This window comes from Musa acuminata, chromosome BXJ2-6 (assembly GCF_036884655.1).
Source record: "Musa acuminata AAA Group cultivar baxijiao chromosome BXJ2-6, Cavendish_Baxijiao_AAA, whole genome shotgun sequence".
Classification (NCBI taxonomy): domain Eukaryota; kingdom Viridiplantae; phylum Streptophyta; class Magnoliopsida; order Zingiberales; family Musaceae; genus Musa; species Musa acuminata.
The window spans coordinates 45,013,362-45,026,948 of NC_088343.1; the positions used below are offsets into that span (position 1 = coordinate 45,013,362).

A 13,587-nucleotide genomic window follows, 5' to 3' on the forward strand; every position below is an offset into this window, starting at 1 on the left:
CTCACTCTTCAGTAGACCGAACCCTAATAATGCTCTCCATTGACACTCACCACAACAATTCTGATGGTGAGTCCTTAGATGAGACCAATCCTGCAGACTGGGCATGTCGAGCTTGTTCTGAGCCACTGAGAGATGCAGTTGTCGAACATGACGTCGATGATGACCTTGATGAGGACGAGCATCGACATGATTCCAGGTTTGTGCAGCTGACGATGTGGGTGGTCAGCCTCATAGCAGAGCGGGTAGGCGATGTGGGTGGTCAGCTGACGGGGAAAGGGTTGCATGCAGCATAAAAGGTGGAAGGGTTTAAGACAAGCAAGGCCAAGGGAGATGTCAAGAGAAGCACCCTTCCATGGATGGGAAGGCATTGACAATGCGTCCAACCAGCATACAAGATGATGGGTTTGGCTTTGTCAGTGACAAAGAATTAGAGTCACAAGGAGATAGAAGACCAGATAGGTATAAGAAATCAAACATTATTGGCTTAATGTATATAAATTGTCAGTTCATGTGTCATAAATAAGCACGCAGATTAGCACAAAAGGTTTACTTATTGACGGCATTCACCTGCTAATCCTTCCACATGCTTAAGTTCCCCTACCGGCCAACTCCTTCATCACCTCGCCAAGAGAGGCCTCTTTCCTCGTATACTCGATCCACCTTGCATTTATTCTGACCCGTTCCAGACTCTGGTTCAATGTTCTTGCGAATGCTGGCTTGCTTCGGCTCATGAAGAACTCTTCTACTTCTGCGGCTTTCTCAGCAGTCCCAAACTGGAAACATGAGTAACATCATGAAGAACTTTTCCACGTACACAAGAATGAAAAATGAAAAAAGAAACATGTTAATGCCGCACCTGCGTGACAATGGCAACAATGAAACTGGACAGCAAAAAGCCTGATGGCCATGTCTTCGCTATTAGATCCCAGTTTTCCTGCATTCGACCAAAAACTATTCTGAAACTACTAGGAGCTGAAACAACTGCATTGCATGTAACCATGTAATTAGATCTTATGTTCATCTACTAGGAGCACAAGCACAAACACCCCCTGGCATTCCTTCAAGAAACAGTAATATAAAAGATCCCAGTAGCATAAATGTTCCATTCCAGTTATTGGCAAACCTTATGCATATCAAAAGCTAACCACTATCGACTACCTGCTGCACTATGGTCGAGTTGTTATTCGCTATAGAACTGTATCTGGATGCATCCACATATGCGCCACATGCTAAGAGACATCGCGTAGCTCATAGCGCATGGTGCACCAATGGGAAGCCTCATGTGAGACATCCAGGTTCTTTTGATGTTATGTAGTTTGAGCATTGGCGGGCTAAATTTAGTCATCATATTGTCCTAGACTTATGTACTTAGTTCCTTTCCCACAGCAGGAACAAAGGTAGAAAAAAAATATATAAACATGCCCAAGCTGTCCCCCAACTTTGGATGGAAACCATTTGTCTCAGTACTCATCACATTCTGGCATAGTTCCTAAGTATGAAATGTCTACCATGCCTATGTAGCGGTCACGTACAACAACAATATATCTCTCAAGCTGTGAGGATATTATGTGATTGGAATTCTGATGAGTTCAATTTCCAAGATGTAAAGTTCAGAACATCCACTTATAAACAAAAAGATGTTCATATTTAAAGGCATAGACCTATAAAGGATAATGAATTATGCAGAATTGATTATTTCATCCACAAGTGGACTTCTTAACCAAACCAAAGAACTGTCATCATGCCTAATTTTTAGCTGGCATCGAGTTGACAAGTTAACTGGCATTGTATAAACTCATTTTATTCATAAAAAAGAAACAGTTTGACCAGAGATGACAAAAACACTGATCTTGTTCAATCTTCGGCAGCTTTCCCCCTAGTTTTTTTCCATGTACACAAATGCTATAAATGTAAAGTACCTGAATTTTGGAAAATTGCTATATGAGAATAGAAGACAAGCTCAGGAAAAACAGATAATTATTGGCTAGTCCATCTTGTACGGAAAGGTGAGGTTCTGTTTCCATTTTTTTCTTATTTAAATCCCATATTAGGTGACTTCGAATTACAAGTAATTAACTATAGCAACTAGACCCAGTTTCAAAAAAGTGGCTTCAAATTACAAGGAAGAGCTCATCAACTACTAAAATTAAATCCCATATTAGGTGACTTCAAATTATAAGTAATTACGTATAGCAATTAGACCCAGTTTCACAAAGAGGAAATATTTTTATACTTCATGTGTTCAGGATATCTAAAAACATGTACCTTAAACCATCTCCATGCAGTTTCATGTCCTTCTCTACTAACTCCAAGTCCATATACTGCATCCTGATTTCGAACCTTAAGAGTGGACAGGGACAGGTTAGTTACCTCTCCCAAAGTACATGGCATAGCATGAAGAGAACACTTGTTTAGAGAACATTAAATATTTTACCTCAGAAGACAATAAAAAATTAAGCGATTCAAGGATAATATCTGGATCAGGACAAGATGTCAAACAGCCTGAAATGTGAATGATAGACTTCTCATTAGCTCTCATATAACAAACATACAAACTTTGCACTCTAGTAAAGCCCAGAAGGTTCACATACTTAAAATGCGCACTTTTTCTTCACTTTCATCTGTCTGTCTGTAAATCTCTAAAAGAGATTCATAGGCAGATTTATTTGAGATGCTAACACTCTTCATTACAGCAACATATGCAGCCTACAGAAAAAAAAGGAAACATATTCAACCTACAGAATAATTTCAATATCAATTTCCGAAGGAGCAAAATGATCAATTTCCGAAGGAGCAAAATGAAGGCTAAGGTAATAGTTAGTCATGAACTTGTCAACCTTTCTTGTATCTGGAGGCAGGACAGAAGTAATTCTATCATTCAAGAAGATATGAAAACGCCTAATTGCTTCATTTATAGTCTTCTCGTGTCCAAATTGAGCAAGGGCAGCCAATAATTCCCCTCTTAGCATTACATCCAAGTGGCTTTCGCCTTTCCTAGCATCCCAGCCCAACTTTCTGAAAACAAAATATGAAAGGACAAAAATCACAGATATGGAAGTAGGAACTCATCAATGGCACACAAGAAAGAATTTCAAATTAACATATTGCATCCACTTGACTTATACCAAATGAATGAATAATCTTTACCGATGAAAGTAACAAATTCAAGAATATTGAGGTCATAAATCACATGTAAACATATTGAAATATGAATTAAATTTCTCATCACTGCAGTTACCACATCCCCTGAAGTCTGTATCCTAGAATTTTATAATGCTATTGCAAATTGAAATAACAATGTCATATGTCATAGAACAGTAGCTAGATTTACTGATACATCTTGCTCAATGAGAAGCAAATAAGAAAAATTCATGCCCATCCATTTGGAAGAACACCATTAAAGATCATCTTCCCACTTATTCCAATGACTACATTAATTAGAGTTAGTAGGACAATCAAGACTTCAAATCAAAGTATGCAAACAACAAAGGCTTTGCAGACTTATTGACAATGTTAGAGAAATACTGCAATTTATTGTAATTGTCTCAAATCAGTATAAATTCATAGATCAGACAATAAATGCATCAGTAAATCTCACTAAAACAAGCATTACAAAACAAAGATATATTCTCATTTATTCTTCCCTCTTTAAAGAATATCTGGATTTGAAGATAGTCCTAGAGCACCTGGTTACTGACGTTTAGAAAATGTCCTCTATGCCAACTTCCATACGAGTATCATCTCCTTTTCTACTTACCCCATATTCAATATTCAATTACTCAAAAGTAGACAACTATTTAAGGTAACCGTTGTCTTTTACATCATACAGTATAGATAGAAAATATCTGATTATAAACATAAAACTGTAGTCGGAAAAAAGATCTAGTGTTTTGGCTTGGATGGACTTACTCTGATGGAAATTGGAGAAGGTTGATAAAGAACAGTTTAATGTCATCTGACAGTTCAGGTGTAGCATCAGCTACCAAGTTCACAATCTTGTAACTGACCTGTTAATTAAGCAAAAGCCAATCATGCTCAAGTTCACATACATCTGCTAGTACAAAAGAGACATGAAGCTAACTTACTTTTACAATGTGTGACAGAACAATATGATCAGTCTCTTCTCGGTAAGCACTCAATACAGACAACAAAGATGACAATGTTTGCTTGCAAGCCACACATAAGGCAAAAGAATCTTCCAAAATGCCTATATTTAATATTTAAAAAGGTATTAACCTTCAAGAGTTACAAAACAGCCAAAGTTGATAGCAGTACAGTTATGTTACCAAATCTATCTGTTCCAGTCAGCTGATTGGCATCTATTGCAAATTTAAGTCTAGCTGCAAGTTCATTATCATAATGTACTCTGTAGAACCCTGTTTGGTTCACATTAAATTTGATCCAATTATGTGCAGCATTCTCTTGGCTGCTTTCTTCTGATAAACCAGGTTTTCCTTCTTGCAAACCAAGAAGCTCCATTATATCCAACTTGTCAACTTTTGTTTTTAGCAAAAGCTTCTTTTGGACATCATATGAACCAAAGCATAATGTGAGAGGAACAATCCACTGACCATCACCCAGGGTTCCATCTGATAAGAATTGTGACTGCAATGAAGAAAAGAAAAGGTCATGTTCTGATGTAAAAAATTACCACCTATAATGAAGGGAACAATGACGCATAGATTTAAATGCTAGTATTTCCTGTTTGTACTGCATGACATGTACATGACAATTAATAATTGACAATATGCCAGCCAATGTGGTAACCATTTCCATATGGGTATCACCTTAACATGTTCAACCACTAGAATGATGGGTTACCAAAGTGACATGGCAAACACAGAGATGGACAAACAAGGAGTAGCACATGCTGTGCCAGCTTGTTGCCATCTTTGCCATGGCATGGAACATGGTACATTAATTACTGGATTATGACTCTCTTTGTAAAACATATGCCCATGCCCATAGAAGTTGCTGTCATTTAAGACAATTATTTATGAGCATGTTATGCTTATCACAGTGTATGAAATTCCTTTTTGTACATTGTGGATTATGTGGATAATGGTTTCAGACAAAAATGTATTCTCCATAATTACAGCTCGAAGTTCATGTTCTTTACTCAAATAGAAAATTCAAGATGCAGAATACCCAATTCATGTGCCAATTATATGTACATACATACATACGTACATATATACATATATACATATATATACATATATAAATATATATATACATATATAAATATATATATACATATATAAATATATATATACATATATAAATATATATATACATATATAAATATATATATATATATATATATAAAGGAAACAAGACAACAGATTAGGAAACCTGCCACCAAAAGAATTTGCAGCACAGTGGTTTATCAAGAACTGAACTGAAGTCTATCCTACAAGAAAAACAATATCCACAAACTGCATTGTAGAGAATCCTGATCGAGAAGTAAACAAAATGAATAGTTGATTCTAAATTATATGAATAACCAAAATAATACAAATATTATCAAGCAGATATATGAGCTATTAGCAAGATTTACTGCCACTTGCATATGAGTTCAACAAATAGAAGTCATCGACTCATGTCTCTTTGCAAAATTGTGGTATCAAATAAATCTTTCTTTTAGCTGTTACAACACTTCTACTGTGCTTTCTGTACTGCTGTAACAAAAATGATGGTTCCCAATCCAACTGTCTTCTCTATATGTGATATCGTGTGAGAGAAACCAGCAAAAAGGGAGAAATGTGATAATGGAGGGTGAGTCTTGGAATTGTAGCAAGGTTGCTCATCTTTGACCTGGTGACCAAGGTCCAAGTCATGGGAAGGTAGTATCTCTACTTACATGGGAAAGCTGTGTATTGAGTTTATTGACACTCCCCAAACTGCATTGGCGTGTGCCCCTTTTTAATGCCAAATGGAAGTAGAAAATAATTGTAGACTGTCAAATTAGGAAAAAAAAAGTCTGAGCTCACAGGCTTTTTACTTTTATTAAAGCGTATATGTAAAAGATGTCAGCAATTACATGAATATCATGCCTAAAAGAAGTCTTATGTATGTTCTGACAACCATAACTTCAAAGTCACAAGGGACCATGTGGAGAAAAAGTCTGATTTCAGTGCATTATACTACTAATATTTCTTGCAAAAGAAAAACAAATGCTGTGTAGTGGACAGCTGATCAGGGGACGAATAAATATTTTCTCTTCAAAATAAAGGGAAAGTAGAAGTGCTAAAAACAGTTGCCAACCTAAAGATGTATCAGTATCTGGTTTTTCTTTCCAAAGATTTCAAGGTTCAAGTGGAAAAACACTAACTCTATGTGAACAAGGAATTGAATGTCATTAGTATCATGGTTTTAATTTTCACCCAGATCGATTGTAGGCTTGAACCGGTACATCAACCACCAATTTTAGGCAGTACATGCACCGTACAGGGCTTACCGCAAAGGCGTAAACCCAGTTCAGTTTTTTCTTTAATTAGGTTAACCCTATGTTCCTGACACACCTTGTGCTCACTTCCCTCAAGCCACCGGCAACTTACAGCTTGCTGCCCACCATCCACAGCTACCACTGCCAGTCCGGCCCCCATACTACTCTTCTCAGCCACCGCTGCTGCCTCCTCTATCTCTTCTCCTTTTCCTCGTCTTCTTTCCTTTCCTTCTCCCCCTTTCCTCCCCTGTATTTCCCTTGGTATCATGGTGCATGCCAGCATACAATTTGTCAGTATAGCAGCACACCAGACTTTCTTTCTTGTTGAGTAAGAAGGCAACAGGTTGCAGTGACTAGATTTTGGAAGACGCATAGGAGAAAAGCCAAAGAAGAAAAAGATACATACAATAAGATATCAGTTGATACGATCAAAGAAAACTGAGAGGGTGAGTTAAGAGTATTAAAGAACTTTGAGGTATTACTACATGTAAGTCTCTGCAAGATTAGAGATGCAGCTGGTCACAAATGTGTTCTATGCTATTCTCAAGTAGACATCTATTTCTACAATTATTGAAACAAAATTGTTAAAAGAATAGCTTAAGGCTCTTAAAAAGACATCTGTTGTCTCTATTTCTATAATTAAGATTTATATGGAAAATTTATTAGTAAAAATCAAAACACTTGAAAAGATGTTCAAGTATCATTTCTGAGTTCTTCTGACTGCAAATCAAGGTGTTCAGCATTTCAAGCAGAGTCTACAGATGCCATAATACTTGAAGGTTGTTATCTTTAGGTCAAGAACCACTATCAAATATATGTGGACAACTGAACATAGGGTAAACTAACTAAGTGAACACAGTAGAATCCCAGTTTATGTCATACAAAGAAGAGACTCAAAAGCCATATGCTACATGGCAAAAGGGATAAGAGCTTGTCAAGCTATCATGTAAATGGTTTGCAATATAAAAATTTAAAACTGTCAGTCTCTAATAATAAATTGAGAAAGTGAACATTAAAAATGCCAAATGCAGTGCCATTTATATCCCTTCCATTCATAAAAACTTGCCTATAAGAAAGAATTGACAAGAAGAAATTAAAATATACAAAAAATAAAGTCCAAGTAACAGATAAGAATATTAAAAACCAAACCTGATCAATCTCCAACTCATGCCTTTTGATCTTCACATAAACAGCAGGATACCCTTTCTGCTTGGTCCATGAACTCATCATATTTTTTACAGGTTCGCCAGACTCTTCTTCAAGAACAGCCCACAGGTCTTCAGTTTTTGCATTAGAGTAAGCATATCTTTTAATATATAAAGCTAGAGCTTTCTGGTGCAGGAAAAAGGAAAGATTTGGAAATTATAAGCATTTTTTATGCTTCAAATTTTTCACAAGAAAAAAAGAAGAGCTGAAAGAAAAAAAAGATCGAATAGTAAATTACGAAAAGATTCTCATGTAGGATTTATTTTTTACAACAAAATCAACATCATCCCTCATTATGAAGAGAAAACAATGAAGAGGAAGGGAGTGATCAGTCTACACAGTCCCAGCCTTGTGGATTAAGAGGCAGGGAATCCTTAAATAATGAGCAATCTTCTCAACCTATTCCTGGTTGGGTTAGGAAAGAAGGTTTATCAAGTTATCTAGCTTAGTGGTAATAGTAATATATCTACATTCGATTTTTCTCTTTTTTTTTCATTTTCGTTATTGTTTTTAGTTGATATCCTAGGAGGTCACCTCCAATTTTGAGCATGGAGCATCTAACAGTTAAGATATGTTTATGGTATAGGTCAAATAAGTTATCTAGTGTTACTTGAAGAGTTCCAAAGGCCTCTTCTGGTGTGGATTTTGGACAGTTATGAGATCACCGAACAGAAGATCTTCTTCAGCAGACCTCTAAACAGATTATATATATGTGAATGATTGCAGGCCCTTGAGGTAATGCCTTGAATTGCTTTCTTTCTATATTACAATAGAAATAATCATTACTTGGTAATTCATCCTTGGAGCTGGGGAAATAAAATATGTTTTTTTTTTTTGGAAAATACAATATGTTAAGAGTATAACTTAGACTATAAGTATGCTACATGATGAATTTTATTTTTCAATTAACAAAATCATATGTCCTTGGTGTACCACAAAAGCTCACACTAGAAGAAAAGAAAAGGCAAACTTAAACAGAAGAGTTAATGTGAAATTGAAATAATTTCACAATGTAACTGGAGTTCTGAATGTTTAGCTAGTAAGCATAGCAAATGTTTATGTTGGCTGCCTATACACAAAAAGATACCAAGAAAGAAGCAAACAATCCTTGTGCACCATATAAAGCTCCCATTAGGAGAACAAGCCAAAGAGTGAAACTGTTAACCTGAAAAGATGATGCACCAAGGTAACTTTGAAGCATCTGAATGACAGAAGCGCCCTTGCTGTAGCTTATTGAGTCAAATATTTCATTGATTTCATTGGCATGGTTGACATCTACCTGAATGAGAAGCAATATATCAAATCAATAAAGGAAAAAAAACTCTTACATGCAACCAAAGAAAATCAAAATTATCAATGCACATACCAGTACATATTAATTTACTCTAGCAAAAAAAAAAAAACTTGGTATGATAGCAAAAACACAAATTCTTTTATCTTTGTTGATTCAAAAATCAATCAGCCCATTTTGCTTTTAGAGAACACTTCATTCTTTTTTAATCATTTTCATGACAAATGATGGTACATTTTGTTCTCTGTAACATTTCAGACCCATAACTTATAATATTTTTAATGGTATCTTGCTAGTACACTTGCCTATAACATCAGAGGACCTTGATTTTATAGTTCCATAAATAGTTGCATCTGAACCTGGATTTTGGTATTTAAAGTTCCTGCTAGTGCATGCTCATTCTGAATGTCAAGATAAGGATGCATGTACTGGTTAAAACTCTTACCACTGTAATGCATGAGTAACAAGTACTCTATCACTGAGTTCCTGGTAATTAATTGAATAAACAAGAATTGCTTAATGGTTCAAGACTAAAATTTGACCAAAAATGGCATCAATAACACAAGGTTATTACCCAATTATATTGCTCTAGTATTTTAGGCAGGACAATAATTTTAAGGAATAAACAATCAAAAGCATTTTTTTCAGGGTAGATAGATATACAGCCAAAGAATTTTACCTCAATGGGATGTGACTCAGCTAATGCATCTAGCCTAAGGCCCGATGTAGTCTGACCATGAAACTGAGTCCAGATACTCCATTCAGGAAACAAGGAATCTGTTGCTAAGTAGCTCATCTGTTTCAAAGGGGACGAAAATATGACATGTAAGCTGTCTGGTATGGTGCAACAATGATGAGAGTACATCACAATAATAGGGAAAAGATTGGTAGATTACCCATGTTGCAAACCCCTCATTAAGCCATAGATCTGTCCACCATTCCATTGTCACAAGATTTCCAAACCATTGGTGTGCCAGCTCATGTGTTACTGTAATTGCCACCTAAATAAGTGTTGCCATAAGAAAACTGACTATAGATTTTCCATTAAGGGCACAAGAAGAATCCAAAGAGACTCATTTAAGTTTGTCTGCATTGAAGTTATTTTGAAGTCTCTAGAAACTTATGCAAACCAAGGATTGAAATATCGTACTGTACCGAAGTTTCGACATTCGCTTGGTACGGTGCGATACTGTATACCGAGCGGTAGACCGTTCGGTATATATATATATATATATATATATATATAGGTAAAAAAAATTTCGGCAACGTTGCCGAGCGTCGCCTTTTCCCGCCTAGGTAGAAAGAGGCAACGTCACCTCGACGACGTCGCATATTTATATTATATTATATTATATTATATATATATATATATCAATGTATGCAATATCATACCGTATTGGTGTTTCGAGATTGGCTCGGTAAGGTACGATACCGGCGTACCGAGCGGTACATCTTAATGTACCGAACAATTTTATATATTTTCTTCATACTGTAGCACTGTAGTAGTATCGGCCAGTCCGCGTACCGATATACCATCGGACCGGTACGTACCGCCCGTACCAGTCAGTACTGCATACCATGATATATATTATATATATATAATACCGCTCAGTAATGGACGGTTCGTGTATTGGTCTACTGACGGACTAGTACGTACCGCTCGGTACGAGCGGTATTATTCGAAATTGTAATCCTTGATGCAAACAATAATTAACATTTAGGCAAATCTATTATCAAACTCAGTATGGAGTTTAAATGAGAAATGATGAAGCATGATTCGTAATCAATTAAACAAGACAAGAATGATATTTAACTATAGATCACCGATTGTTTAACCGAAGCAGATGAGTGCAATTCATCATAGAGCAAAGCTATTTCCCTGTATGTAACCAATCCATAGTTTTCCATAGCTCCAGCAGCAAAATCAGGAATTGCAACCATATCCAATTTGGGAAGGGGATAAGGCACAGAGAAATATCTGGAGACAATTGAGAAACTAGTATGTTGGTCATCAGAACAATCCTCAAATCCATAGAAAATTAAACAGAAAACCAGTAGAGATCGACTAGGAAAAAGCAATAACAAATATCTGATTAGGTGTATTGCAATATATACAAACAAGAGAACAACAACTACGGTAGGAACCACAAACATACAAATAACTATTGCTTGGTTGTTGGGTTCAACTTCAAATTAATTTATGAAACATGTCGAGCAATAAGCATTTACTTTATGTATAGCTCCAATGCCTTCACAGCAACGTCTAGGGCAAATTTTCCTTGATTGCTTCTACCAACCTGAGTGTACACACGAACTTTTATTCCTGAAGAAGTAGCAGAGGCTGGCAGCATTATGCAAAAGTAGAAAAATAATTTTGTAAAGTAAAGAAATCCATATGCTTCAAGAAAAATATTACACACCATCAGGCAAAGGTGCCTCCACGTAATCAAATAAACCAACAACAATGGCAACCAAGTAAGTTGACATGATTGGTGATTCCTGAAAAGATACAGTCTTGATAGGCCCATCAGCCTTTTCATTTACCACTGGCATGTTTGATAATGCAATCAAATCGGAGGGCACTTCTAGTGCTATCTTGAATGTAGCCTGAACATTTTTTTTGAAACCACATATTCATGATAAAGTTATATAATGAGCAGTGATTATCATAATATGCAAGAAACAATAAATGAAATAACAGAAGCACAATTGTCATGGGTACGGAGATATAGCATAATTGAAATATTGGACTAGACCAGTGCAGGCAGCAGGACCACAAAGAAAATTAGAAGTTGGAGGTCTAGGCCTTTGCAGAGGAGTCAAATTAAGAACTAGTTAAAGGTTATAATTCACTGACCAACAATTTTAATAAATAAGCGTCTCCAACATGCATTCAGATACTAAATGCTTCCATCGATTTCCTTTGGCATCAACATCTCCTGGGTAAGTTGCGAAGGTTAAGGCAAAAGTTTCAGTGTTTGAATTTAATTCGGCTAAATCTAGGGTCTATTTCCACATAAGAGTATCAGTCAACTAAGTCCAGACGTTTTGTAGGGGCTTGTCTAGAGTATGGTTGCTCAAATAAAAAAGAGATGACGGTTTATAGCGCAACCAATCACTAGCAGAGAGGGACTTTTTTGCCTTTGTCCCATTATCTGCAATATTTATGCATGCAAGGGACCCGTATATATAACCATTTTTAGTGCCTCAAAAACATGCTCATTTGTATCACCATTTCGCTCAGTCCTCATGAGTAAACCTACAGAGTGTACGACAGCTGTGTTTCAATTAAACTAGGCAACAATTCTCATGCTGTTCTCACCCCATGAAAGCTTTATTAACTTAACCGTAACAGTCATGCTTAACAATATGTTTCTCGACATCATTGTTAGATCTGATCTTTTTATAAAGTAATTGTCAATCTTGATGCAATAGAATGTTGAAGCACCATTACCTTTTTAACAGCAAGTACTTTTAATCAAGAAGAATGATTCTTAATTATGTCAAGATTTCATTCATTACTGAATGTACATTAACCCAAAGAAGATGCCGGTTCCACCCCTTGAAGATTTGTAGAAAATGGGATAAACATGGAAAATATAATGTCAAAAAATAGAGCAGGGAACAAAAGATGTGTTATAAATAAACAAAGACCTTAAGGGCGGGTTCATCCCAGCATGGAAAACAACGCCTGGCATCGGCAGGCTCGAACTGAGTAACCGCCATGTTTCTTTTCTCTCCGTTGTACTCATAGGTGCTGCACAATTAATGACATACTTCCTTTCATTCGTAAACAACATCGACGAGATTTTCTTGAAGATGAAACGAGAGCGTCTACCTTCTATAGAACCCTTTCATCTGATCATTTAGCGTACCCGTGAACCGGATCCCGAGAACGCCCTCTCCGATGGGCAGAAGGTCATCAAACCCAAAAACCAAAATCTCGTCCGCGTCGATTTCAACGGTCTCCGAGGGGCGCTTGGTTTCCTGCGACGACTCGACCCGATTAAGAGAGAGAGAGCGTAGTGAGCGTCCTTTGACCGATGCAAATTGCGAAGCAAGGGCTAGGGCTACCTGACGATCGGATTCCTGGCTCCTGAACCAGACGGACTGGTGATCGACAGAGAGGTCCGCGGCGTTGAGGACGAGAAAGCGGGTGGAGGACACGACGTTAATGGCGATTTCGACAGCGCCAGAGAAGGTGCTGCGGACGAGGTCGAGCGCGATGGTGAGGTCGTACCGACGCGGCAGGGCAAATCGGGGGAGCCGCGGTCGGCCTTTGAACTCCTCGACGCTCTGCTGCTGCTCCGCCATCCTTGTTCCTCAGAGCTTCTGTGAAGAGGACGTTATGTACATCAATAAATAAATAAATATATATATATATATATATAGCCTATTAAAATTGATTACATACAGCCTGTCAAAAAGTAAATGTCGATCTCTGTGCATTTGCTCAATGGTTAAGACGCAATGTGTGCAGTCAGTCGGTCAAAAATCGAAACCATGTAACGATTACATATGGATCCATCCGCCCATTGTTTGTATCACCGAGTTCCACGGCTGCCTTACGAGTTCCACTTCGATTGTTCGACTCCTCAACAATAAGAATTTTCCTGGAAACAATTACAGATGAAGACGTACG

The 13,587-nt window shown here is 37.0% G+C and overlaps 1 protein-coding gene across 1 annotated transcript; it reads right to left on the minus strand.

The window, feature by feature from the left end:
- Nucleotides 1–460: 460 nt before the first annotated feature.
- Nucleotides 461–13,497, minus strand: LOC103990013 (aminopeptidase M1-B). Its single transcript, XM_009409020.3, has 20 exons — nt 13,360–13,497; nt 13,020–13,277; nt 12,784–12,932; nt 12,600–12,702; nt 11,366–11,552; nt 11,175–11,268; nt 10,770–10,923; nt 9,842–9,946; nt 9,625–9,741; nt 8,820–8,933; nt 7,598–7,780; nt 4,287–4,605; nt 4,086–4,207; nt 3,910–4,007; nt 2,838–3,015; nt 2,592–2,706; nt 2,435–2,502; nt 2,266–2,340; nt 857–934; nt 461–773 (listed from the first exon to the last, which is right to left on the minus strand). Exons 2-20 carry the CDS (start codon nt 13,257–13,259, stop codon nt 588–590), a joined length of 2,685 nt encoding a protein of 894 aa, XP_009407295.2. The 5' UTR covers nt 13,260–13,277; nt 13,360–13,497; the 3' UTR covers nt 461–587.
- Nucleotides 13,498–13,587: the final 90 nt, after the last annotated feature.

What these genes read in the sequence shown, in the direction of transcription:
- LOC103990013 (XM_009409020.3), bottom strand. Translation starts at nt 13,259, where the DNA reads ATGGCGGAGCAGCAGCAGAGCGTCGAGGAGTTCAAAGGCCGACCGCGG. An exon ending in TTGGTGCATCATCTTTTCAG is followed by an intron (nt 7,781 to 8,819) that starts GTTAACAGTTTC and finishes TTCCTGCACCAG; the next exon opens with AAAGCTCTAGCTTTATATAT. An exon ending in TGCCTCCAGATACAAGAAAG is followed by an intron (nt 2,707 to 2,837) that starts GTTGACAAGTTC and finishes TTTTTTCTGTAG; the next exon opens with GCTGCATATGTTGCTGTAAT.